General features: G+C 46.3%; 1 protein-coding gene across 6 annotated transcripts in view; it reads left to right on the forward strand.

Annotated features, from left to right (window-relative positions):
- The window catches only part of DLG4 (discs large MAGUK scaffold protein 4), an 81,457-nt gene that overhangs the window by 20,845 nt on the left and 32,784 nt on the right, over nucleotides 1–27,828 (forward strand). Inside the window, exon 1 of one of the 6 annotated variants that reach the window (XM_075907632.2) lies at nucleotides 16,710–16,961. The exons of 4 other annotated variants lie outside the window; for them this stretch is intronic. In XM_075907632.2, coding sequence (XP_075763747.1) covers nucleotides 16,845–16,961 — 117 coding nt within the window. In that variant the 5' untranslated portion in view covers nucleotides 16,710–16,844. Of the gene's footprint in view, nucleotides 1–16,709; nucleotides 16,962–27,828 lie in introns of those variants that run through there. One more of the 6 variants, XM_075907635.2, reaches the window with a different exon arrangement.

Consider the following 27,828-nt stretch of genomic DNA (forward strand, 5'->3'; position numbering starts at 1 on the left):
GGGCTAGCCTCCCACTAGTTCGAATTAAGGGGTTACACAGCCCTTAATTCGAACTAGTAAGTTCGAACTAGGCTTAGTCCTCGTAAAATGAGGTTTACCGAATTCGAACTAAGCGCTCCGCTAGTATGAATTAAGTTCGAACTAGCGGAGCGCTAGTGTAGCGCCTATCAAAGTTAATTCGAACTAACGTCCATTAGTTCGAATTAACTTTGTAGTGTAGACATACCCCTAGTTACTGTATATTATTTCATTCTCCTATTGATAATACATAAAATGTATTATTTTACTAGCACATTTACCCAGCATTGCTCAGATCCTTAACTCAATTATGTTTTTTTTAATAAAAGAAAAATGTACATGCGTTATTGAAATGATTGTGGTTTTCAAAAATAGTGTTATTTTTATTAAGTTAATTTTTTTTGGATTTCTTAAATAAAGGGATTGTTAATTTTTTTCTGTTTAACTGTTTTTAGTAAACTTTTTAAAATGAGAATTCCATCAAGTGTATTTTTTGCCTTCATCCCTATAAACTCTTGTCATCTTCCCAGCTAGAGTGAGGAATGCAGCAAACTGTGCACTTTCCCCTTGCTCCCTGATGAAGGGGAACAGCCAGCAACATTCCTGTATTAATTGGGGGGAGGGAGAGCTTCAGCCTCTCACTCTATCTACAGGGTACCTAGGAGGATGGGAGTCTCTCACAGTGCTGGACAGGGGAGGGGACACAGCCCCAGCCAGCCCTTTCTACCTGTCTGGTGATTCTTTCTTTTCTGTGGGGTTTTATCAGAAGCAGTCTTATTCCAGGCACATCCTGTTTTCCTGGTACAATCAAACCCTGGCCTTGCTTTAAATTAGAAGATGAGGAAACTGTATACTGAATTTGATGGCCCGCACTCTTACTGTTTAGGAGAAATTATTGAACAAACAGACAGACAAGCAATATTTATTGATCTGTTTGACAAAATGTATTATTGGCTCCTTCTATTGATTAGCAATAATTGTGATTGCCTTTGATGGAATCTCATAATTGCCTTAGTCCTATTACTTGCAATTGTGCTCATCATATTTATTCACACATTCAGATTTCTTTGTGCATATTTTGCCAGAATAGACATAAAGCTACCTGGTGCTTGGCACTTTTTATGATAAATAGTATTTATCCTTGTGCTTTCATCCTTGTCCAGATGTCATGATCAGTATCTGCGGAGCTAGCTAACAATGGATGCTGGCAGTGACAAAAATGTTTCAAAACATCCAAGAAGGCTTTCCATGTGGCTGTACTCATTTCCAGTGGCTGCTATATCTTGTGTACTGGCCAAGTTGTACCTCACTTCAAAAGTGCTTGCGTACAAAATCAGGCATAAGAATACAAAAGTGTCACAGCACACTATGATTGAGAAGTGTTTCTCACTTTTGCTGTAGCATTATAAGAAAAATCAATTGGATTATACACAAATACACTTATGTTGCAGTGTATGGAGTACAGAGTGGTCTAAACAAGTCATTGTGTGAAATTTGAGTTGGCACTGACTTCACTAGTGCTTTGTATGTAGCCTGTTGCAAAAGTAAGCAAACAGCTAGATGAGTTGAAACTCCTGAAGATCTCTGTATACCCCTGGCTGAGAACCGCTGTGTTAAAGCATTCCAATAGCTGTACAACATGGTTCAAGGATGCAGTTTGGTCAAATTATTTGTGGGGGACATTAGATGTGATAGACAGGGACTGGTCTCAGTGTCCCAGATGGGCTCTTCGAGGTATATATTCTCCACCAGAAATAGGTAGACAAAGGATTTTTGGGTTTACTTTGGGAATGCTGAAAAATCAAAACATTTTTGAAATTATTCCCAATTATCTGTGGATCAGAAAGCGATCTTTTGAAATATTTTTGTTGAAATGATTCAATTGCAAGAGAGTTTAATTATTTTTTTTAAATTAAAACAATTGAAGAAAAATGGGATAAAAGTGAAAAACCAAAGTGTTTCAAGTTGATCGGAATCTGTTTACTTTTGCTTTCTGAAACCATCAGGTAAAGCCAACAGGAATTTTCAAAACTTTATGATATAGCAAAGTCTGTATTTTGAGCTAAATAAGTTGAGCCAAAATATTTTTCCTAGCTCTGTTTCCATCCGTGTTAATATTCACATATGCATTCTGCTATTAATTATCAATAATATGTATCAATGCATCTTGTTAGCCATTTATTTATTATTGCATTTGTCATATTTGATATTCTTTATATCTATTATTTATTAGTGTTCATGTTTACTATTTCAGCCTGCTATTTATCAATAATATTTATGTATGCAGTCTATTTATTATTGCATTCTGTTTTACTATATTTAATATTCTTGCAATCTCTGAATGTATGTCTACACTGCCACCCTAGTTCAAAGTAGGGTGGTTAATGTAGTCATTCGAACTTGCAAATGAAGCCCGGGATTAAAATATCCCGGGCTTTATTTGTATGTTCCCGGGCGCTGCCATTTTTAAATGCCCAGTAGTTCGGACTCCCTGCCCGCGACTACATGCGGCACGGGCTAGGTAGTTTGAATTAAAGCTCCTAATTTGAACTACCGTTACTCCTCCTGCAATGAGGAGTAATGGTAGTAAGAATTAGGAGCTTTAATTCGAACAACCTAGCCCGTGCAGCGTGTAGCTGCGGGCAGGGAGTCCAAACTACCGGGCATTTAAAAATGGCAGCGCCCGGGAACATGCAAATAAAGCCCAGGATATTTTAATCCCGGGCTTCATTTTCAAGTTCGAATGACTACATTAGCCACCCTAGTTCGAACTAGGGTGGCTAGTGTAGCCCTACCCTAAGGGTATGTCTACACTACAATGTTAGTTCGAACTAACGGACGTTAGTTCGAACTAACATTCATAGCCGCTACACTAGCGCTCCGCTAGTTCGAATTTGAATCGAACTAGCGGAGCGCTTAGTTCGAACTAGGAAAACCTCATTTTACGAGGATTAAGCCTAGTTCGAATTTACTAGTTCGAATTAAGGGGTGTGTAGCCCCTTAATTCGAACTAGTGGGAGGCTAGCCCTCCCCAGGTTTCCCTGGTGGCCACTCTGGCCAACACCAGGGAAACTCTATGCCCCCCTCCCGGCCCCGGACCCCTTAAAGGGGCACGGGCTGGCTACGGTGCCCGTGCCAGGTGCAAGCCTGCCAGCACCCAGCCGGCAGACCCTGCACCTGGCACGGCACAGAGCCACCCACCCGATGTCCCCCAGCCCACCCCCTCTTCCTGGGACCAGGCTGGCGGCTCCCGGGAGCTTGCCCTGGACCGCAAGAGGCGGGCACCTTCCTGGGCTAGTGCGGACATTGTGGACCTCGTCCACGATCTCCGCACTAGGCACAGGAAAGTGGCCGTCTAGGGCAGGAGAGCTGCCAGCCTGGCCACCCAGGAGCAGGTGTGCATGAAAATCAAGGGGGTCCACTGAGACCCCCGACCCTGAGCCCTGAGCTTACAATGGCCGTCCTGGGTCAGACCAAAGGTCCATCTAGCCCAGTAGCCTGTCTGCCGACAGCGGCCAACACTAGGGACCTTGGAGGGGATGGACCGAAGACAGTGACCAAGCCATTTGTCTCGTGCCATCCCTCTCCAGCCTTCCACAAACTTTGGGCAGGGACACCACTCCTACCCCCTGGATAAGACTACTCCATGGACCCAACCTCCATGACTTGATCTCACTTCCCTTTAAACTCTGTTCTAGTTGTAGCCTTCACAGCCTCCTGCAGCAAGGAGTTCCGCAGGTTAACTCTTTGCTTTGTCAAGAAGAACAACTTTCTCTTACTAGTTTGAAGCCTGCTACCCTTTCCTTTCCTTTGGTGTCCTCTAGTCCTTCTTTATGGGAACTCATGAAGAACTTTTCTGAATGCACCCTCTCCACCCAACCCCTGCTTTTAGAGACCTCTATCCTGTCCCCCCTCCGTCTCCTCTTTTCTAAGCTGAACAGTCCCAGTCGCTGTAGCCTCTCTTCATCTGGGACCTGTTCCCAACCCCTGATCATGTTAGTTGCCCTCCCCTCTCCCAGCCTTTCTCTTCCCCTCTCCCACCTCCTTTTCCCAGTCTCCCCCAGTTTTGTTCAATAAAGACAGAGTCAATGTTGGAAGAAACGTTATCTTTATTTTGTACATCAATAAGAAGGGGGGCTAGGGAAGGGTAAGTGGAAGGAGGTGAGGGAGGAATGGGGTACGAGCCCCCGATGGGGATGACTGGGCTGGCTCTGCGGGCTTCTCGGGGTGGAAGCTCTCCTGCAGCCCCCCGATTGCCCCCTCTCCCCAGATGGCAGCCTGCGGCAAGTGCAGCCGGTCTGATTGCCGAGTGGTGTGATGTGCCCCGTGTGGGTACTCCGGGCACTCCAAGCCAGAACTTCTTTGCAAGCGGGGCACCCCTTAGAACTGTCTGTCTGGGGTGGGGGTCGGGACCCTTTAAGCGCAGCCCTCGGCTAGCCTGAGACAGCATCTCCACGCTCTAAGTCCTCCTCTGATGCCCTGCCGGCACTGCTTCCGGCCATCCTTAAGCCCTAGTTTTTAGTTCTAGATGCGTTAGTTCGAATTAGCTTAGTTCGAATTAACTAATTCGAACTAAATTAGTTCGAACTAGCGCTGTAGTGTAGACATACCCTTTTTTATTAGCACTCATACTGTTTATTGCATCCTGCTATTTTCTGTCAATATTTACTACAGTTTAAACCTCTCTAGTCTGGAACCCTCAGGACCTGACCGGTTCTGAACGAGAAATTTTCTGGACCACGGGAGGTCAATATTGTCTAGCAGCATTACCAACACTTCCACTGTTTAGTGGGCTGTTAGAGGACATTCAGGGGTAACTTAGAATTAAATAACAGCACAAAATACTGAAAGCTAGGACTGGCTATAAACAAACTTTATGGGACCATGGGAAACTTGGCCACACCCATGAAAAGTGGACATCCAGCTAACTAAAATCATTCTGGACAATGGATGTTTCTGGACAAGGAAATTCTAGATTAGAAAATTCTAGATTACAATTCAACCTGTATTGCATTATATTGTCATTTATTGCATTTTGTTGTTTTTATAGTTTATATTATTTTAGTCTAATAGCATTTATATTTTTATTTCAATCAACTATTTATTATTAATAATATTTATTGCTGCATTCTAATTTTAAATCTTTATTATTGAATTAGTTTTATTATATTTAATATTTTTGCAATCTACCATTTATTAACATGCATATTGATTATTGCATGCTGCAATATGCTCTGTGTTTATTATTGCATAATATTTATGATAATTTTTGCTACATATGCAATATTCTAGCAGTCTATTAGCAGGCTGATGCATTATTATCATTCTGCTGTTTATTATTTATAATATTAATGCATTCCATTATTTATTAGTGTTCATACATATTATTTCATTCTGCTACTTCTTGATAATATTGGGCTCATTTTTCAAGATATTGATCATTCTGTTATGTCTTAGCATTCATATTTATTAATGCTTTCTGCTGGGTGTTATCTATGTTTATTATTGCATTTGATTTATCATTGCATTCAGTTTTTATTGTATGAATATTCTTGCTCTCTATTAACTTTCGTATTGGTCAGTGCATCCTACCATTTAGTATACATACTAGTATTACCCATCCCATTGTGATAGTAGACATACACATGGCCTCCTTCCTCCCTGCTGCTCCTGGGGGTGGAGGGGGGCAGGTTGGAGTCATGTGTCCTCTTCCCTCCTCACTGCTCTGGAGATGCTGGGGCGCGTGTGCACTTCCCCTCCCCATGGTGATGTTGGAGGGCATGTGTGCACTTGGCACACTGCTCTTCCTCCGCCCCTCACTGTGGTGAGGGCAGGATCTCAGCATAGGGGATGAGGCTATAGGTGGGGCTGGGGGCCGGACTCCCCCAATAAACTTCTCAAGTCTTTTCAAATGTTCTCTGTGACAAACGGCATGATGGACACTTCTCCTTTTATAATAGTATAGATTTATTACTAGAAGATTTACTCAGCATTTCTTGGATCCTTCAGGACAGGGGGCTGGTGGTGTGTGGGTGAGAGTGCAGGAGTCAGGGCAGGGCCTTAGGGATGTGTGGAGCACTGGGCAGGAGGCTGAGGGTATTGGGAGTGCAGGAGTCAGGGTGGGGGTCATGCATGAGCTCAGGTCCTGGGGATGTGGGATTGCACAAGGGAGGGTGGGCAGAGGGATAAGAGGGTCAGGGGAAAGGGGAGGGGAGGCCACTGGCTTCTCCCCAGGGTTGGCCTAGGGTGGCAGGGACCATGAACCGCACCCTCCGACTTCTCCCAGGACCGACTTGGGATGGGTTAGGCGCTACCCACTCACTGACTTGTCCCAGGGGATCGGGCCAGCACTCCCCTGGATGGAGGGGGCAGCCATGCTGGTTGATGCTCCTCAGGACTGGTCCAGGGGTCCGGGATGGGGCGCACAGGCCATCCTCAGAGGCAATCTCTGGGCTAGGCCCAGAGGAGGAAGGGTGTGCAGATCCTGAGGAAGATAGGAGCTATGGGCTGGGGTTCCTCCAGGATGTGATGAGGCTGTTGGCTTTCTTCCCCTGGCCCCCCCACCTCCCTCCGCTGCAGCAAGGCCCAGAGGGATGGAGTTTGGGACAGGAGGCCACTCAGGGTGTGTCTAGACTACAGGGTTTTTACGAAAAAAAGTAACCTTTTTTCAAAAAAACTTCACCTGCGTCTAGACTACAGCCTTGTTCTTTAGAAAGTAAATCGAAAGAACATGGCAGTTTTTTCGATTGCCATAAACCTCATTCTACGAGGAATAATGCCTTTTTTTGAAAGTACTCTTTCAAAAAAAGGTGCTATTGAATGCAAACTGTGCTTTTTCAAAAGAGAGCATCTAGACTCTCTTTCGAAAAAGTGGCTCACTTTTAAAAAAAATCTGCTTGTAGTCTAGACGCGCTCTTTCAAAAGAGGTTTGTAATCCAGACTTAGCCTCACCTGGTTCAGTGGCTGGCAAAACGGCAAGCCCTGATCCCAGCTGGCTACTCTCCTGCTGTTGTGGCTGTCCCCAGTGATCACTCTGCAGTATCGCTTTCCCTCCAATCAGCTCCCTTCCTTTCCATGGAAACAGTTCCATTCCAGGCAGTTCCATTCCATTCCTAATACAACCAAACCCTGCCCTTGGTTTAAGTTAGAAGAAAGAGGAAGCTGCATACCAAATTTGGTGATACAATCTCTTACCATTTATGAGTTCTTGAACAAACAGACTGATGGACAGACAGACAGATGCATGTATCTAATATATATAGCTAGACTAGATGATTTACCCAGTGAAGCTCAGGGCAGAGGATGGGGTGAGTCCCTCCCACACTTGGTTAGTGTCCTACTGGTGCATATGCCCCCCTTTGGTCATTCCTGAGTATCACTGTCCCTGCTATCACTCCCCTTCCTTAGTCTTTTATGAGAAACAATCCCATTCCAGGCAAAACTCATTTTCCTGGTACAACCAAACCCTGACTGTACTTCAGGTTAGGATAAGAGAAAGCTCCTTACCAGATTTGGTGGTCTTAGCTCGTATTGTTTAGGAGGAGTTCTTGAACAAACGGACTCACAGATGGATGGATGGACACATAGACACAGAAACTCTCTCATATATATAATAGATTGTATTCTGCTTATTATCATGCATTTATTATTGTGTTAGTTCCTCTTCTATTCATATCCTTCTAGTCTCAGAACACTGGTATTTATTGTTGCATTATGCCATGTCTTGTCAATAATATTTAGTAGTGTATTCTATTTATGATCATGTATAGTTGCATGCATTTTTTTGCTACATTGGCAATCTCTCATCTGTTATCCTGCATATTTATTATTGCATTCTCTTATATATTATTGCTAATTTTGCTGACCAGAGAGTGGCATTTCTCACTAGTCCATATACATCATGCAATATCACAAAGACCTCCAACCAGATAAGGTTTGAATTCAATCAACCCGCTCCTGCCCTTTGAAGCTCCGGGCCTTGATTTGTTGGTGTCTATGAATTCTGTGTGTTGTCACAGAGCGCACAACTGCCTCCATCTGCATCTGAGGTCAAGGCCCGGTTTGTGCCCGGCGCTGTGCAGACACATAGTAACAACTGGTATAAATATACATTGCTCCATAGAAGGTAATAGGGCCAGATCAAAGCTGGGGTCAATGGGCCGTAGTCAGTGGGGCTGGATCACAGCTTTTGGTACCTGGCCATATATTATGGCTTGTCTTTTGTTCCAAGAGCTAAATGGCTCCAGGGCGATTTTTGCACATGGCTAAAACCTGTTTTCTTCCCGGCTCAGTCCAAATCCGGCAACTTAAACCTGAATCCCAGTGGGTGGGATAAACCAATAGAAATGGATTTTCCCCTTGGCTGGCAGGACTAGGACCAATGCATCAGGGTGGCACTAGAGGGTGCTCTGGGACAGGGAGCAGGGCAGAGGTCACTTTCGCTTGACAGGCAGGTTTGGCATGGGGGCAGTGCTAGGGGGCGCTGTGGGGAAGGGAGAGAGGTGGGCTCTCACTTGGCAGGCAGGACTGGCCCCAGAGATGCAATCTTTAGAGTTAACTTAGCCCTTCTTTCTGAAGCTGGGTTATACTGATGTGCAGTTTCTTGCCATTTCAACCAGAAAGGGCATTGTCTCAATGACTTGATTACCTGTGTACTGCTTCAAAGGCATTTTAACACCAGACTTGAAAGAGAAACCTCTGAACTGTCATTCATACTTAAATTTGACACTACGCCGGGGTCTTAACAAAGACGCTAATTATCTTACCCATTTCAAAGATAGCTTCCCCAATTATCACCTCTAATATCATTAGCTCACAGACGTTTCCTTCCCCCCCATCCCCCCTCATTTCTGAAATTTGATTTGTCCTTTTTATGTGTTCACTTTTTTTTATTGTATCCCTTTGGTATATATGGTCATGCCAATTTTCTTCCACAATTTGATCTGAGGAAGTGGGTCTGGCCCACGAAAGCTCATCACCTAATAAACCATCTTGTTAGTCTTTAAAGTGCTACATAGTCCTGTTTTTTGTTTCAGCTAGACTAGACTAAGATGGCTACATCAGCTCTATTACTAAACAGCTTTAGTGATAGATGGTATCATGAGCTTTTGTGGGCACAACCACTTCTTCAGACGACATGCCTGTCATCTGAAGAAGTGGGCTGTGCCCACGAAAGCTCATGATATCATCTACATGTTTCGTTAGTCTTTAAAGTGCTATCAGACCATTTGTTGTTTTTTAAGTTTTTCCTGCACAGACTAACTCGGCTACCCCTCTGAAGCGTTTGAGCTTTATTGATATTTGTCTTGGGTTTGAAAAGTCTTGATTCCTTGGTTCTCTACCCGGCTCTGGGAGAGGAATGGAGGATGGTGGATTAGAGATGGGGGGCTGGGAGCCCGGATTCCTGGATTCTCTCCCCATTTTTATCGTGACTCACTGTGTGAAACAGTGATAGAAATGTAGCCGTGTTAGTCTCGTGTAGCTGAAACAAAATACAGGACTATGTAGCACTTTAAAGACTAACAAGATGGTTTATTAGATGATGAGCTTTTGTGGTCCAGACCCACTTCCTCAGATCAAATAGTGGAAGAAAATAGTCACAACCATATATACCAAAGGATACAATTAAAAAAAATGAACACATATGAAAAGGACAAATCACATTTCAGAACAGAAGGGGGATGCAGTGGGGGCGGGAAAGGAAGGTAAATGTCTGTGAGCTAATGGTATTAGAGGTGATAATTGGGGAAGCTATCTTTGTAATGGGTAAGGTAGTTGGGGTCTTTGTTCAGCCCCCAATGACCTAATCACATGCATCCTACTCCAGAAGACTTTCAAATCTGCACTTGAAAGGGAATCCTCTGAACTGTCATTCATGCTAAAATTTGACACTCTCCGCGGGGGGGGGCTGAACAAAGACCCCAACTACCTTACCCATTACAAAGATAGCTTCCCCAATTATCACCTCTAATACCATTAGCTCACAGACATCTACCTTTCCCCACCTCTAATATCATTAACTCACAGACATTTACCTTCCTCTCTCCCCCACCCTGCATCCCCCTTCTGTTCTGAAATGTGATTTGTCCTTTTCATATGTGTTCATTTTTTTTAATTGTATCCTTTGGTATATATGGTTGTGACTATTTTCTTCCACTATTTGATCTGAGGAAGTGGGTCTGGCCCACCAAAGCTCATCATCTAATAAACCATCTTGTTAGTCTTTAAAGTGCTACATAGTCCTGTATTTTGTGTGAAACTTCTCTCTGAGTTTCAGAAGCCTAAGGTATGAAGCAAGGAAATAAGATCTATTTACCTACCTCTTCCAATTGATGCATGTGTCAGTAGGCGAGGTTGTCTATTGCTGTGGGAACAATCAAAATTTTCCTCACGGTAAATATTATTTTGCAGAAATGCACTATGCCACTATAAACTATTTTTCCCAAGGCAACAAATAAACAAATAAACAAACAAACATTTCCACTTTTTTGGGGGGGGGACATTGTTTTTCCAAAAAAGACAATAGTTTTGGTGATTTTTTTTTGTTACCTAGATGTGAATTTAAAATCCCATTTTGCTTTGATCTTTTGCCTCTACTTTTCCATGGAATTAAAGGCACAAAAGCAGGTGAAGGTTTGGAAAAAAATATACTTTTTCTGTTCTACTTTAGTTGTTTTTTTCTGCTTGAGAAATTGAGTGTAAAGTTACAGGAATGACATTTAATAGATACATAAATATCCAGAGTACAATGGACCATTAGTCCGTTACTCTGATCCCCTGTATAAACAAGCGAGATAATTCTCCCACATTGTAGGTCCTGAAGTATAGAGTTTGACCCAGTTTTCTCTATTGATCTCTTTGGCCTTAAAATCTAAGATGCAAGGAATCTATGACCAGTTCGATTCTAACCCAGCACATTAGACATTGGAAGGCAAAGGTCATTTCCACGAAGAACCAAAATTTTGTCTTCATGGAGAAAATTAATCTGGATTAACCTGAGTAGCTGTGGCCACGCATTCAGCTGAGTTTGCTTCACCTCCAAAGCAGAGAAATTCTAGAAACATAAAATTGATTGAAACAATGAGGAATCCTGTGGCACTTTAAAGACTAACAAGTTCATTAGGGACTACTAAGCTTTCCTGATTGTGATTTCAAGGATGGCACATCTGCTTGGGGAGATGGTTTCTGCCACAAGCAGTGAGATAATGTATGGTTTGACTGTTGAGGAAAAGAATTGAGATGTTCACTCTGCAATATTGCATTCTGTTCCCTTGGAAATGGGACCTAAAAGAAGGTGGGAAGAAATTAAAAGAAAGCACTTGTTGCACTATGCAAGTTTTACATGGGGAAAAATGCAAATAAATTCATTGATTTGTAGATTTCATGGAAATTTTGTGATCATCTTCTAGTCAGATCTCCTGAGCAAAACAGGAAAACTTCCATGAATTCATTCCTCAACCATATCTCTTAGTAAACAATTTAAATTTAAATTGGCTTAAATCTTGCCTGTGATGACAAATCCACCACAACCCTTGCCACTCAACCAATTTTTAACTGGAAATATAGATGAGTGAGTGAGTTTAAGTGACAAAGGGCCAGCTGAAGCTTTTAGTCTGAATTCTTTTTCTATGAAAAATACAGATTCTTTGATGCTGAATGATTTTGTGGCTAAGTTTAGCTGAATTGTTTTGGATGTAAAAAAGAAAAGACAACAAACCAAGCCTAGACACAATTTCATGGAGAGGGGAGAATCTGCAAAAGGAAAAGAAATAAAAATAGCACAAGAAATCTGCCAAAATAAAAAGGTTTTCTTAATAAAAGCGGCAAAATAAATTCAAAAATAAAATGAAATAAGTACATTAAAAATCAACAAAAATTAAAATGTAACATATAGAAATGTTGTGACTTAATCTGGAAGTATAATAAAACAAAAAAAAAACCCACCAAATACATGAATTCTGTAAAAAAAGGTGTAAAAAAAGAGAACAAAATAAATAAAATAAGTTTTTAACATCTGCAAAAATACAATGGGAGAAATAAATGTGTCTAAAAATGAAATTAGAACTTAAATAAAAAATTCTGCAAAAGTAAAAAGGTCTGCAGAAATAAATGCTGTACATAAAGAAAAAGAAGGCAAAAATAAATGAATACACCAGTAAAAAATTGCAACCATAAAATAATCATTCAGCCAAAAAGAAAGCCAGCAAACAGGAAATAAAATACAAATAACAAATAAATAAACAAATCAACAAAAATAAAGTCAATTAATTAATTTAAAAAAATCTGCAAATATATATATATATATATATATATAAAATAAAAATACAAAATTCTGCTAAACACCCTGCAAAGATGGGATGTTTTTATGACATTTTTTAAATGTTTAGGTTTTTGGTGTCAGCCTTACTTTGTGCCCATCAGATCCTTTAGTTGGAAGTTTGCAAAACAATGACAAAAAAAATTAAAATGGTGAAACAGTTGTGAAATGACTTTTTCCCAACTTTTTGATTCACCAAAAGTTTATAATCATTTCATTTTCAATCTCAAATTAATTTCCTCCATTACCTCACCCATATACACATACTTTCCTGGCTTGTTAATGAACCTTAGCTACCTTTTTTTGTTTAGCTGTCAATAGACAGAATAGTAGCAGTGTGAGACTTCAAGGGACCTTGAGAGGTCATCTAGTGCAGTGTTTCTCAACCTTTTATAAAGTACCCCTTTAAAAAAATACCCCCATTACCTACAGTTTTCAGACACACACAATTTTTTTCTACTGTTGCAACACATTTGTTTAAACAACTTAACCGTAGCCAGGCGGGCGATGAAATTTCTGGGTGTAAAACATACAGAAATAATAAAGCACTGTAAAACTTAAAAAGAAAAATTCAGTTTTCTCCAAGTTTCAATTGTGTTGACGTACCCCCCAGGCTTCTCTCGAGTACCCCTAAGGGTATTTGTACCACTGGTTGAGAAACACTGATCTGGTCCAGTCTCCTGCATTTATGGTAGGACCAAGCACAATCTAGGCCATCCCTGACAGGTGTGTGTCTAACCTGCTCTTAAAAACCACCAATGATGGAGATTTCGCAACCTCTGGTGGCAATTTATTCCAGTGCTTAACCAATCTGACAGGAAGTTTTTCTTAACATCCAACCTAAACCTCCCTTGCTGCAATTTAAGCCCATTGCTCCTTGTCCTATCATCAGATGTTGAGAACAATTTTTCTCCCTCCTTCTTGTAACAACCTTTTATGGACTTGAAAACTGTTATCATGTCCTCTCTCTATCTTCTCTTCTCCAGACTAATCAAATCCAAATTTGTTCATCTTCCCTCATAGTCAGTGTTCCCTTCAGGTGACTCAGTCAGCTCCATGCACTGAGCCCTGGGCCTCTGACTAGGCAGGGTTGATTAATCACCTGTTAAACTGGGCTGCTGCACAGCTTAGAGGGAACACTGTTCATAGGTTATGTTTTGTTGATCTTTCATCATTTTTGTTCTTCTCCAGTGTTTCTCCAATTTCTCCACATCATTCCTGAAATGTGGTGCCCAGAACTGGACACAATACTCCAACTGAGGCCTAATCAGTGCAGAGTAGTGCGGAAAAATGACTTCTCGTGTCTTGCTTAGGGTTGCCAGATGGTTTCAACAGAAATACCGGACACACTTGTCATTACATCACAATCTACATTACATCTTATTTAGAAAATACCGGACATTTATATTTTCTCATTTCTATGTTCTCAATTTGTTTCCAAACAGAGAGCTCAAATACTGGACTGTCTGGTTGAAAACTGGACACCTGGCAACTCTAGTCTTGCTCACAACACTCCTGTTAGTGCATCCCAGAATCATGTTTGCTCTCTCTCTCTCTCTCTCTCTCTCTCTCTCTTTTAAAGCAACACGGTCATACTGTTGACATATTTAGCTTATGGTTCATTATGGCCCCAAGATCCCTTTCCACAGTGCTCCTTCCAAATCAATCATTTCCCATTCTGTATGTGTGCAACTGATTGTTCCTAAGTGGAACACTTTGCATTTGCCTTTACTGAATTTCATCCTAGTTACCTGGGACAATTTCTCTAGTTTGTCCAGAATCCAGATCATTTTGAGTTTTAATCCTTGCAACCCCTCCCAGATGGAATTATCCACAAAGTTTTTGTCTTCTCTGTGCCATTATTTAAATCATGGATTAAGTTACTGAACAGAACTGGACTCAGAACTGCTCCCTGTAGAACCCCACTTGTTATGCCTTTCCAGTGTGACCATGACCCATTGATAACTTCTCTCAGGGATCAGTTTTGCAAACAGTTCTTCATCCACTTTCTATTAGCTTGTATTTTCCTCATTTGTTTATGAGACAGTCATGTAAGATGGTATCAAAAGCCTTACTAAAGTCAAGATAGGCCATATAGACCACTTCCCCCATTGCAGGATTATGATTTCTTGATTCTGGCATGGTAGCTTTGGAAATTTCACACACCAGGGCTCAGTTGCGCTAGGAGCTGTACGTGGCAATGTTGTGTTAACTCGCTGATTACAGGAGGAAATTGCCTGTCGTCACTGTGTATGTGGACACTACTTGGAAATTCTTCTGCTTTGGAAGTGAATTGTACTAATCCAAATAATGGAAATGTTGTCCATATGGGCAGGTTTTAGTCCAGATTAAATTCAAACCTTCTGATAATCCATATTATTTTCTCATTTTTTGTTAATATGGGTTAATTCCCCAGTTGCTGTTGATCCAGATTCACTCCACACTTTCCATTAATCTGGATTAAATTCCACTCTTCCTTTAATCTGCATTCAGTTATGACATTCTGAACGATTCAGTATCCACTTTCTGTTCATATGGATTCAATTCCCACCCACTGATAATTAGATCTCATTTATCATCATTTAATAATCCAGATTAAGGCCCCACAATCAGTTAATCTGGAGTCATCTCCCACTCTCTATTAATCTGGATTTACTTCCACCTTTCCATTCATATGGATTCAATTCCCACCTGCTCATAATTTGAATTAAATTCCCACCTTCCATGAATCCAGAGTAAATGTCTAATGTCCGTTCATTTGGAATAAATACTTATTTCCAGTAATCTGGATTTCTTTCCCACCTTTTACTAATCTGGATTAATTTTTCATTAATTTAATGAATTAATTGATATAGCCAGTTAACAAAATAGATTCTTTTGGCTACCCCCCTCTTTAAGGGACCAAACAGACGTAATTGTGGATTAGACTGGTGAATTTAGTAGGGGGGAAGGAGAAGTGGTGAGCAGCCCTAAACCAAGGTGTAGTTTTGTTTCCCTGAAGTGGCTCCATCATGCATTAGGTCAGGACTACTCAACACGTGCCCATGGGTGGAATCCTTTGAACATGGCCTCCATTGGGAACATGCTCCATAATGGCAAGTCAATAATAACGGTCGTCAGTTGATATGCGTTCAGTAGTTAAATTCCTAGACTGTCATTGCTCATTAAAAATGTTGTCATATGGATGGAAATTGGGTAACTATTGCATTTGATTAATACAGCAGAACTGACTTAAATGGGGACTGCATGTTGTGTAATTTTGCCTTAATCTTTGTATTCATGCTCATCAGTGTGAAATAAGATATTTGCATATATTTGCATATAAATTTGCATGTATATGTAACCACACTTAAATTGTGGCCCTCCAAAGTTGAGTAGCCCTGCATTAGGTGGTCTCTGTTGGTGGAATAGTTTCTTTGGCTCAGGTTCTAGGGAATGGTGATGATGGACTCAAAGGTTGCTGGTTTTTAAAAGGCTTGCATTTAATCTGAATTAAGACATGCCTGTGTGGACAACATTCCCATTAATTCGGATTAGTGCAATTCACTTCCAAAGCAGAAGAATTTCCAAAGAGTGTCCACATAGACGGTGACAGCTGGCAATTTCCTTCTGTAATCAGGGAATTAACTCACCATTGCCATGTACAGCTAATTCTATGGCCGGAGAGAACTGGGAGAGGACCCCACACTTTGGGGCATAGTATGGTGCCATGATCAGCACCCATCGGTTCTCAACTGTGGGGGCATAGCATCAGATGGAGCAGGCATCCTTAGATGCAACTCCAGGAGCCTGCTTCTTGGAGGTGTTGTGTGCCCTACTCCGCGGAAGGAGGGATGTGTTGGGAGGGGTCTGTGCATGTGTTGTGTGTGGGAGTATCTCAGGGTGGCGGTATATTGTGTTGGGCTTTGTGTGTGCAGGTGTGTATACCTGGGCCCGAGTTAGCGTGTGGGCATCTGGAGCCTTCCTGGCACCTAAATATTTGGGATTCCCCTTAAAATTGCCCCTTACCCTGGAGTCCATATGGATGGGAGCCGGTGCCCCCTAGAGGGGAAAGGCTCTATGCCTCATTCCCTGCCCTCCTGCCCCAGCCAGTCCCTGCCCTGGGGCCAGGTGGGAGCCGCTGCCCACTACAGAGGAAAGAAGTGAGGGGAGAAGTGAAATGGGGAGGAAAGGAGAGGAGGCAGGAGGAAGCAAGGGGAGGGATGGAGCAGCAGGGGGAGGAGTTGGAGGCAAGGGGAGAGAAAGCAGCGGGAGGGGGAGCGATGGAGCTGAAGGAGGGGCGGGAGGAGGAGGAGGAAGGAGGAGGGATGGAGCAGGAGGGGAGGGGAGAGACGGAGGAAGGAGGGGGCAGCCGGACGGCCGGACGGAGGGGGCGAAGATCACTCCAAGGACGCGGCGTCCCGGCTGGCAGGAGGGTTCGAGGCCGGTGGCCGGAGGAGGGATGCGGGGGGGGCCCACCCCCCGCACGGGCGTGGGGGGGAGGGGGCGATAGGGGGCGCTGGGGAGAGCCATGGGGCTGAACGGCGTGTCCCCCCCCTTCAGGAAGCTGGGCTGCTTCCCCCCCGTCATGTGCCAGTGCAAAGTGATTTGCAGCAACCGGACCCTGTCCCTGATGTTCGGGTGCAAGGTACCGCGGGGGGGCGGTTAGACCCAGTGTCGGGGAGGGGGAGGGTGCGGGGGGATTCGTAGCTGGGGGTGAGCTGATGGGAGAGCGGTGGGGGCAATGTGAGGTGACACATGGCCCCGGGGAGATGTGCTGACACCGCCATTCTGATCCGGTGGGTTCGGGGTCTGGTTCTGGCGTGGCCCGGTGCAGCCCAGGGGTCTGGCGTTGGTCCGCTTGGCACAGACGGATCCAGTACTGATTGGGCAAGGGCCTGGCATGTCCTGGGCTCGGTTCTGGTACCAGCTGGGCAGCGAGTCTGGCTGGGTCTCTGGTACCGGCTGAGGTGGGTCTGGTGCTGGGATGGGAGCGGGGCTGCAGGACCTGTGGGACAGAGGAAGGGGGCTATAGGGCTCGGAGAGCAGGGTGGGTCTGGAGGGGTCTGTGGGGCTGGTTTTGGAGGTTTTGTGGGGCTGAGTTAGGGACAAGTCGTTATGCAGGAGAGGGAACTGGCTTGGGGGCTAGAAAGGTCTGTAGGGCTGGGTTAGGAGTCTCTGGGGGCTGGAGGACTCAGTGGGGCAGGGTTGGGGTCTGTGGTGGTTGGAGGCTTCTGGGGGGCTGGCTTAGGGGGCAGGGCAGTTTCCAAGCCCTGTTCAGTCTCAGCTGTCCTTAGGCTGTCCTGGAGGCCCGCACACTGGGGATTAGGGGAATTAATCTGCTGAGACCAGTGAAGCTGGGTGGAGAACGACAGAGGGCAGCTCAGCCGTGGGGGGCGGGGAAACTACTCACCATCCCCAATCAGAGCCCCCCAGCTCTGCCTGTGCCCCTCATGCCAGACCTGCAGCCCCCCCTTCTCCTTCTACAGGCTGTCCCCTTCTCCAACTGATCTGGCAGCAGATCAAAGATGGAAGAGTGTGAAGGAAGGGGAGCAGCTCATCGGTAGCATGTGCATTGGGGATATTATGAGGTCTAGTGGTTAGAGCAGGGGGGCTCGGAGCCAAGACTTCCTGGCTTTGGGAGGGAAGGGAGTCTGGGGAGGGGAGGGTCAGGACCTTTAAGTCCAATTCCTGGTTCTGTCCTGACCTGCTGCGTGCGCTTTGACAGTTTTCCCCTCCAGTCCTTTGTGTGGTTAAACTGTTACTTACTTTGTGTGGTGCCTGACCCAAGGGACCGTGAACTGGGAATATGGATGAACTCAATAGCCCTGAAGAGTCAAAGGTGTTAACATGACCCCAAAACTGTCCACCACGCAGTTGCAAAGAAGGTTTAGGGGGGGCCTGGAGACCCCAGACTATGTATTCTCAAGGCAAATGCCCTTTATTCATGATCTCAGAAAGCAGTTGAAAAACTGGCAATGTGGAGCATTAAGTAAGGTTTTAATTTTACCGACATCCCATGTTCCCTGTCCCTTTAGCCGGACAAATCTCTTGTCCGACTGTCTTTTAGCTGGGATTAAAGATGGTAATAACTGCCCTTTTGGAGGGAAGTGCAGAAGATAGAGCTGGGCTGGCACTGTTGCTGCTGCTGTTACAGTCCAATCTCATTTCCTGTGAGATCAAAACAAGACAAAGACACACAGGAGGGTGGGGGGAAAGTCAGCAAAGAGAGAAAATGTTTCTTGCTTGTAGCCGGAATTAAACAAACAAAAGGCAGCATTTCTTCACACAGCACAGTCAACCTATAGAACTCCTTGCCAGAGGATGCTGTGAAGACCAAGGCTATAAAAGGGTTAAAAAAAGAACTAGATACATTCATGGATATAGGTCCATCAATGGCTATTTATCAAGACAAGCAGAGATGATGTTCCTAGTCTCTGTTTGCCAGAAAGTGGAAATGGGCGACAGGATTGGGATCATTGGGTGATTACTAGCGTTCTCTGTAAGATGAGCACTTGGATGGCCACCCAGGAGAGATTCAAATGTTGTCCTATTAATCAGCAAAGTGCCCACAACTGGCAGCATGTGTTTCTACTGGTCGTGCACATCCGCACATATCTTGGGAGCACATAACAAAAGGTATTCTACACATGGATGAAAAAAATAAGAGGGAACATCGGTGATTCCTTGTTCTGTTCATTCCCTCTGACTCATCTGGCATTGGCCACAGTTGGAAGACAGAATACTTGGCTAGATCAGTGGTGCACAACCTGTGGGTTGTGACCTCCAAGGGGGTCGCAGCTGTCTTCCTGGGGGATCTCAGCGCTTTGATTCGGCTGGCCGGGGGCTGGGCCCGGCTGTTGGCAGCCACATGGCGCAGCACTTTGATCTGGCTGGCTGGGAGCTGGGCCTGGCTGTTGGCGGCCCCTGCAGCGCGGGGGTTGCAAATGAAAAAAGGTTACACACCACTGGGCTAGATGGACCTTTGATCTGACTGAGACTGTCCATTCTTATGTTACAGGCCCAGCTGGTCACTCTGAAACCCTGTCAAGCTTGTGCAAGGGTTGGGCTGGTTAGGACCATGCTGCCAGTGGCAGCTTAGAACAGAATTGCCAAGTGTACATTCTTGGCCCGTTGAGCCAGACTCTGATTAGACAGATGGCAAAAGGAGAGGAGGAGGAAAAAGAAGAAATAAGGTGGGAAAGGAAAGGGACACACGAGCTGGGAGGAGGGCAAAAAAGTTTCACAGACCCAGTTTTTCGGGAGTCAACCAGAGCCGGTGGAGGTGGTGATGGTAGCTGGATCCATCTCTTGGCCCAGTTGCATCAGAACAGTTCAGGATCAGAGTGATGTGTTGGCAGTTTCTCTCGGATGCCCTTTGCCTTGAGTGGTAGTCTGGGGAGCAGAGTCAGTTGGTGTATTTGTGCAACTGTCTTCATTCTGATCTCACAGGCCCAGTGGTATCATGGGAGATCTTGGGGTTGCAATAGCAGTGGGTGTTGCATCGGGTCATCTCTGTGTTGGGTTGTCTTTTTGTTGGTTGTTTGCATTGAGTAATCTTTGAATTTGGTGGCAGTCTGGGGGAGAGGATCAACTAGTCTGTTTGCGTGGTTTTCTTCACTGTGATCTTGCAGGCCTAATGGTGTTATAGGTAGATTTTGGAGACCCAGGAGACATAGGGGGTTGTCTTGAGTCATTTTTGTTTTGGGTCTTTGCGTTGGGTTATCTTTCTGTTAGTTCGTCTTTGCTTTGGGCCATCCTTATGTTGGATTGTCCATGGGTTGGGTTATCCTTGCATTGGGTCTTCCTTGATTGAGTAATCTTTGCATTTGGTCTTTGTGTTGGGTCGTTTTTGTGTAGGTCATCTTAGCATTGGGTTGTCTGTGTGTTGGGTCATGCTCATGTTGGGTCTTTGCACTGGGTCATCTTTGCATTGGGCCATTCTTACATTGGGTCATCGTGTTGGATTGTCCTTAGGTTGGGTCATCCTTGAGTTGGGTTGCAGCTTGGAGAATGGGGTTTGTGTGTTTTTCTTCACTCTGGTCTTCCAGACCCAGTAGTGTTAGGGTAGATCCCAGAGTCCCACGAGATGATGTGGATGGCACCCATGATGAAGTTTACTGCAGTGGTTATTGGAAGACAGCTTCTGCTTCTGCTGATTTTTCCCTAAAAGTCTTTTCCTTTAAGAACCCCTAGAGGGCATGATGGGTGGAACAGCCCAAGGCTTCATTATCTTGTCCACAAATTAGATCTCAGAGGCGGAGATGTGTTAGTCTGAATCTGAAAAAACAACCAGGAGTCCTGTGGCATCTTAGAAACTGACAGATTTATTAGGGTATAAGCTTTAATGAGAAAAACCCATTTCATCAGATGAATTGGAGTAGAAGTTACAGAATCAGGGGTATATATAAGGAAGCAATTCTTCCTTATATATACCCCTGCTTCTGTAAATCCCACTCCAATTCATCTGATAAGGTGGGTTTTTCCCATGAGAACTTATGTGCTAATAAATCTTTTAGGGTACATCTACACTACAGCGTTATTTTGAAATAGTTATTTCGAAATAAGATATTTTGAAATAACGCATCTACACACAAAATGCATTTCGAAATAGCATGTCCACACTGAGTGGCTGCTGAATCGCATTTAAGGCCGGCTGGAACCAGGTCCAGCAGGGCATCAGGTCAGGAGTTACTTTGTGTGGCTGCTGCCTGAGGCTATCTGAGGCCTGTGCTTAAAGGGACTCCCCTTGGACACGGTTCTCAGTTTTCCCTGCTTGCTTGCCTACCTCAGTGAGGGACAGCAAAGCATTTTGTCTCTGCATGCTCTGGTTGCCCTCACTCAGGACACCACTGCACTCTGAAGAATGGAGCCAGAGCTGCCCCTCAGTACTCTGGTGCTTCTTGTGGATGTGTTGCTGCGAGCCTGGCTGCACTTTCTGCAGGTTGCCATCCGGGAGGTCCATTGGGGGGCTGTCAGTATCCAGGAGGCCCTGCGGGAGAGCTTTCACCCTGAGGAGCACTAAGAGCCTCCCTGGTCTGCCCCACTGGGGGCTTGTGCCTCATTCCGCCCTCATGTCCTTCCACTTACTCCTCCCTAACCCCCCTTTCTGATGTAAAATAAAATACATGTATTTTCATGAACACAAACTCTCTTTATTTAACAAAACTGGGGGGGAGGGGAATGAAACTCTGGTGAGACTGGGGAAAGGAGGTGGGAGAGGGGAGGAGAGAGGGTGGGAGAGGGGAGGAGGAAACCTGGGAGGAGGGAGCTGGAAGGGGGAAGCAAGGGGAAGAAGAGGGAGGGGAAGCTCAGGGCTCAGGGTTGGGGGTTTCGCCAGACCAACTTGATTTTCATGCAAACCTGCTCCTGGGTTCTCATGTGAACTTTGGTGGCCAGGCTGGCAGCTATCCTGCCATAGACAGCCACGTTCCCCTGTCTAGTGCAGAGATCATGGATGTTGGGGGCATTCCCCCAAACCGGAATAAGGTCCATGATCTCCATCCTGGACCAGGAAGGTGCCCATCTTCTCCAGGCCCTGGCAGGCTCCTGGGAGCTGGCAGAGTGCTTCTGGGGAGCGGTGGAGGGAAGGCTGTCAGTGACTTGCTGGCTCATGTTTTGGGGCCATTGGGTCAGGGGCAGTGACTGCTGGCTCTGGGCTGGCAGGCTTGGAGCTAGCACAGGAACTGTGGCCAGAGTCTCCCCCTTTAAGGGCTCTGGAGTGGGGGGGAGGGAGAGGAGTGTTCTTGGCTGAGGCCATAGTGGCCACCAGGGCACATAGCACTTATTTTTAAATAGCAATTTCAAAATTGGTGTTACTCCTCGTGGAAGGAGGTTTACCAATTTCAAAATAAGCTCTCTGCTATTTCAATTTAATTTCAAAATAGCAGTTGGCTTGTGTAGATGCTAGGAAAGTTATCATATATATAGAAGCCCAATGTCTGTGACTCTGTAACACTGAAATGCTGGCTGTTCCCTCTGGGAGGCGCTGTTGCCTGAGTCACGTCCTTCACCTCCCACCGTGGCGCTCAGCTGACTTCTGAGCCACTCAGCCGGGCTGCCGGGGGGGAGCAAGCGGAGTAAGCGGCCATTTGGGCTCCCCCGCGGCGGCCTGGCTGAGAGGCGCAGAAGTCAGCAGAGCGCCACGGCAGGAGGTGAAGGGGGGTGAGGCGGCAGCTCCAGGCCCTGCCCCTGGCCATGAACATCACTACCCCGCCCCTCTTCGCCTCCCGCAGTGGCGCTCGTCTGACTTCTGCACCTCTCAGCTGGGCCGCCGTGTGGGAGCAAGTGGCACAAGCAACCGTTTGGGCTCCATGCTCCCTATGCAGCACGGGGAGTGCGGAGCCCAAACAGTTGTTTGGGCTCCGCGGTCCCCCGAGTGAGAGGCAGGAGGGGAAGGAGAAGAGAAAGAGAGAGACAGAAACAAAGGCAGGAGGCGGAGGAGAGCTGAGAGAGAGGGGGGAGGAAGGAGGAGGAGGAGGAGAGAGAGAGAGAGAGACGGAGCGAGAGACCAGAGGCTCAGGAGAGAAGACCAACCTGGATGAGAGACCTGAAAATCCCTTCTTATGACGGGCTAATTGGCTAGTTTCAAAATAAGAGCTGTTACTTCAAAATAACTTTGATGTGTAGACATACCCTTAGTCCAGGCATGTCCAAAGTCCGGCCCGCGGGCCAACTGCGGCCCGTGTTCCGGTTTAATACGGCTCCCGCTTCCTCCCCCTCTCCTGGCTCCCCGGCGCTCTTTTGAACTGGCGCGCCCAGCGCGCCACTTCCGGCCGCGCCGCCGCCGCCCATGGCCTCCGCGGTCCTAGAGCCTGCCCTGTAGGGCACGTCTGCAGCCGCGGTCCCCCGCTTGGCTGCAGGTTCGCCCTGCCCCCTGGGCCGCCGTGAGGCCGGCGTGCCCTGCGCTCTCCGCCCGCCTCCGATCCCGCGGGCCCTCCGCCTTGGGGCTGAGAGTACGGGGACGGCCCTCACGCATGTTCACTTCTTCAAATCTGGCTCTGTTTGAAAAAAGTTTGGACTCCCCTGCCTTAGTCTCTGAGGGTATGTCTACACTACAGCACTAATTTGAGCTAACTTAATTCGAATTAGTTAATTCGAACTAGTGCATCTAGACCTAAAAACTAGTTCGAATTAGCGTTTTCCTAATTCGAACTAGCATGTCCACATTGAGTGGACCCTGAACCGAAGTTAAGGATGGCCAGAAGCAGTGCCGACAGGGCATCAGATTAGGACTTAGAGCGTGGAGCTGCTGTCTCAGGCTAGCCGAGGGCTGTGGTTAAAGGGACCCAACCTCCACCCTGGACAGACAGTTCTCAGGGTTCCCCACTTGCTTGTCTAACTCGATGAGGAACAGCAAAAGCAGTCCTGGCTTGGAGTGCCCTGTGTGCCCACACTCGGCACATCACAGCACTCGGCCATCAGCCCGGCTGCACTTGCCTCAGGCTGCCATGCGGGGGGGTTAATCGAGGGGCTGCAGGAGAGCTTCCACCCCGAGGAGCCCGCAGAGCCACCCCAGTCCTCCCCATCGGGGGCTCGTACCCCATTCCTCCCTCACCTCCTTCCACTTACCCCTCCCTAGCCCCCCTTCCTGATGTACAAAATAAAGGAAGTGTGTTCAAAAATAGAAACTCTCTTTATTGAACAAAACTCGGGGAGACTGGGAAAAGGAGGTGGGAGAGGGGAAGAGAGAGGCTGGGAGAGGGGAGGGCAACTAAAATGATCAGGGGTTGGGAACAGGTCCCATATGAAGAGAGACTAAGAGACTGGGACTTTTCAGCTTAGAGAAGAGGAGACGGAGGGGGGATAGGATAGAGGTCTATAAAAGCAAGAGTGGTGTGGAGCGGGTGCATAAAGAAAAGTTCTCCATTTGTTCCCATAATAGAATGACTAGAGGACACCAAAGGAAAGGAATGGGTAGCAGGCTTCAAACTAATACAAGAAAGTTCTTCTTCACAAAGCAAAGAGTCAACCTGTGGAACTCCTTGCTACAGGAGGCTTTGAAGGCTAGAACTATAACAGAGTTTAAAGAGAAGTGAGATAAAGTCATGGAGGTTGGGTCCATGGAGTGCTATTAACCAGGGGGTAGAAATGGTATCCCTGGCCTCTGTTTGTGGAAGGCTGGAGATGGATGGCACGAGACAAATGGCTTGGTCATTGTCTTCGGTCCATCCCCTCCAAGGCACCTAGTGATGGCCGCTGTCGGTAGACAGGCTACTGGACTAGATGGACCTTTGGTCTGACCCAGTACGGCCATTCAAACTCAGGGCTCAGGATCGGGAATCTCACTGGACCACCTTGATTTTCATGCACACCTGCTCCTGGGTGGCCAGGCTGGCAGATATCCTGCCCTAGACGGCCACTTTCCTGTGCCTAGTGCGGAAGTCGTGGATGAGGTCCATGATCTCCGCACTAGACCAGGTGAGCGCCTGCCTCTTGCAGACCTGGGCAGGCTCCCGGGAGGCACCAGCCTGGTCCCGGGAAGAGGTGGAGGGCTGGGTGGCAGCGGGTGGCTGGTTCGTGCCATGCCAGGTGCAGGGTCTGCTGGCTGGGTGCTGGCAGGCTTGCACCTGGCACGGGCATCGTAGCCAGCCTGTGCCCCTTTAAGGGCTCCGGGGCCGGGAGGGGGGCAGACGAGTTTCCCTGGTGGTGCCCAGAGTGGCCACCAGGGAAAGCTGGGGAGGGCTAGCCTCCCACCAGTTCGAATTAAGTGGCTACACAGCCCTTAATTCAAACTAGTTAATTCGAACTAGGCGTTAGTCTTTGTAGAATGAGGTTTACCTAGTTCGAATTAAGCGCTCCGCTAGTTCGAATTAAGTTTGAATTAGCGGTTTGCATGTGTAGCGCCTATCAAAGTTAATTCGAACTAACGTCTGTTAGTTCGAATTAACTTTGTAGTGTAGACATACCCTAAGGTGCCACAAGAGTCCTTGTTTTTTCACCAGTTAGGTGGAATTTCCAACAGATCAATTGTAGTCTGTTGATTTGGGGTCTCACACTTCTCTTGTATATTGGGCAGGGCCTTACCACAGTCCTTGCGTTATATCAGGAATTTTTTCTGTGTGGATCATTCAGTTTTTCTGTTTCCCTTTGATACCTGTTTTCCTATCAACATTTCTTGTTATGACACTTCATAAACTTTCACTCACTTTTTATGGTGGAATTCACATTTAAGGTAAAGTTGGAGGCCTAGTTATTACAACTGAAGTGCAAAGCATGTGGTGCCTCAATCTTAGTTGGGGAGAGGGGTCTTTGAAGAACAATGAGACTATGATCTCAGGCTGAAAAATCATGCCATCAGTTCAATTCAGTAATGCTTCCTTCGAGTTGTCCGTAAGATGACTCAAGCTTCTATCATCCTCTATAGCCTCTCCTCTTGGGCTGGATACAACTCCCATAATGCATCACAGTTCCCAATCTTTCTTTGCCACTGTGGAGAGTCCCTGGCTGTGATGCATCATGGGAGAAACAGCCCAGTGGGGGAACCCCAGAATCAGGCATGAGAACTCCAGCTGTCCATTTTGGTGGCCTTTCCAGACAGAGTTTTGTCACCACCAATATTTTCAGATTTTGGACACTCAGTTTTTTGATAAAATATTGAGCTTCCCCATAAGACGCATCCTTCAGGGGGCAGACGGGGAAAAGATTTGTCACAATCTCCTAGGCAGGGCATTTGGGTGTGCCTTGCATTATCTTTCCATTGGGTCTTTGTGCTGATTGGTCTTTGTTCTGTGTCACCTTTGTATTGGGTAGTCTTTGTGATGGTTCTGCATTGCATGATTATTGTGTTATCTTTGCACTGGGTTTTTTTGTTGGCTTGATTTTGTGGTGAGTCACCTTTGCATTGGATCATCTTTTTTTTCCCTTAGTCTCTGATATGTCTACACTACAAAGTTAATTCGAACTAACAGCCATTAGTTCAAATTAAGTTTCATAGGCGCTACATGGGCAAACCGCTAGTTCGAGCTTAATTTGAACTAGATAAACCTCATTCTACGAGGACTAACGCCTAGTTCGAATTAAGTAGTTCGAATTAAGGGCTATGTAGCCACTTAATTCGAACAAGTGGGAGGCTAGCCCTTCCCAGCTTGCCCTGGTGGCCACTCTGGGCCAAACCAGGGAAACTCTTCTGCCCCCCTCCCGGCCCCGAAGCCCTTAAAGGGGCGCGGTCTGGCTACAGTGCTTGTGCCAGGTGCAAGCCTGCCAGCACCCCGCCAGCAGACTCTACACCTAGCACGGCATAAGCCAGCCACCCGCTACCACCCAGCCCTCCGCCTCTTCCCGGGACCAGGAGCCTGCCTGGGGCATCAAGAGGCAGGCGCCCGCCTGGTCTAGTGCAGAGATCGTGAACATCATCCAGGTTTGGGGGGAGGCCTCCAACGTCCACGACTTCCGCACTATGCACAGGAAAGTGGCCATCAAGGGCAGGATAGCTGCCAGCCTGGCCACCAAAGGCCACATGCGAACCCAGGAGCAGGTTTGCATGAAAATCAAGGTGGTTCAGTGAGACCCCCAACCCTGAGCCCTGAGCTTAGAACATAAGAACATAAGAACAGCTGTACTGGGTCAGACCAAAGGTCCATCTAGCCCAGTGGCCTCTCTGCCGACAGCGGCCCACACTAGGTACCCTGGAGGGGATGGACTGAAGACAATGACCAAGCTATTTGTCTCATGCCATCCATCTCCAGCCTTCCACAAACAGAGGCCAGGGACACCATTTCTACCCCCTGGCTAATAGCACTCCATGAACCCAACCTCCATGACTTTATCTAACTTCTCTTTAAACTCTGTTCTAGTTCTAGCCTTCACAGCCTCCTGCGGCAAGGAGTTCCACAGGTTGACTCTTTCCTTTGCGAAGAACTTTCTGTTATTAGGTTGAAGCCTGCTACCCATTCATTTCATTTGGTGTCCTCTAGTCCTTCTATTATGGGAAGTAATGAAGAACTTTTCTTTATGCACCCTCTCCACACCACTCATGCTTTTATAAACCTCTATCATATCCCCCCTCAGTCTCCTCTTTTCTAAGCTGAGAAGTCCCAGTCTCTTTAGCCTCTCTTCATATGGGACCTGTTCCAAACCCCTGATCATTTTAGTTGCCCTTTTCAGAACCCTTTCCAAGGCCAAAATATCTTTTCTGGGGTGAGGAGATCATATCTGTACATAGTACTGAAGATATGGCGTACCATAGTTTGATACTTCCCCTCCTCCTTCTTCCCCTGGCTTCCCCCTTCCGGCTCCCTCCTCCCAGGTTTCCTTCTCCCCTCTCCCACCCTTTCTCTTCCCCTCTCCCACCTCCTTTTCCCAGTCTCCCCAGAGGTTAATCCCCCCCCTCCAGTTTTGTTAAATAAAGAGAGTTTCTATTTTTCAACACGTGTCCTTTATTTTGTACATCAGGAAGGGGGGGCTAGGGAGGGGTAAGTGGAAGGAGATGAGGGAGGAATGGGGTACGAGCCCCCGATGGGGAGGACTGGGGTGACTCTGCAGGCTCCTCGGAGTGGAAGCTCTCCTGCAGCCCC

This window comes from Pelodiscus sinensis, chromosome 22 (assembly GCF_052426305.1).
Source record: "Pelodiscus sinensis isolate ZL-2025 chromosome 22, ASM5242630v1, whole genome shotgun sequence".
In the NCBI taxonomy this organism is placed as follows: domain Eukaryota; kingdom Metazoa; phylum Chordata; order Testudines; family Trionychidae; genus Pelodiscus; species Pelodiscus sinensis.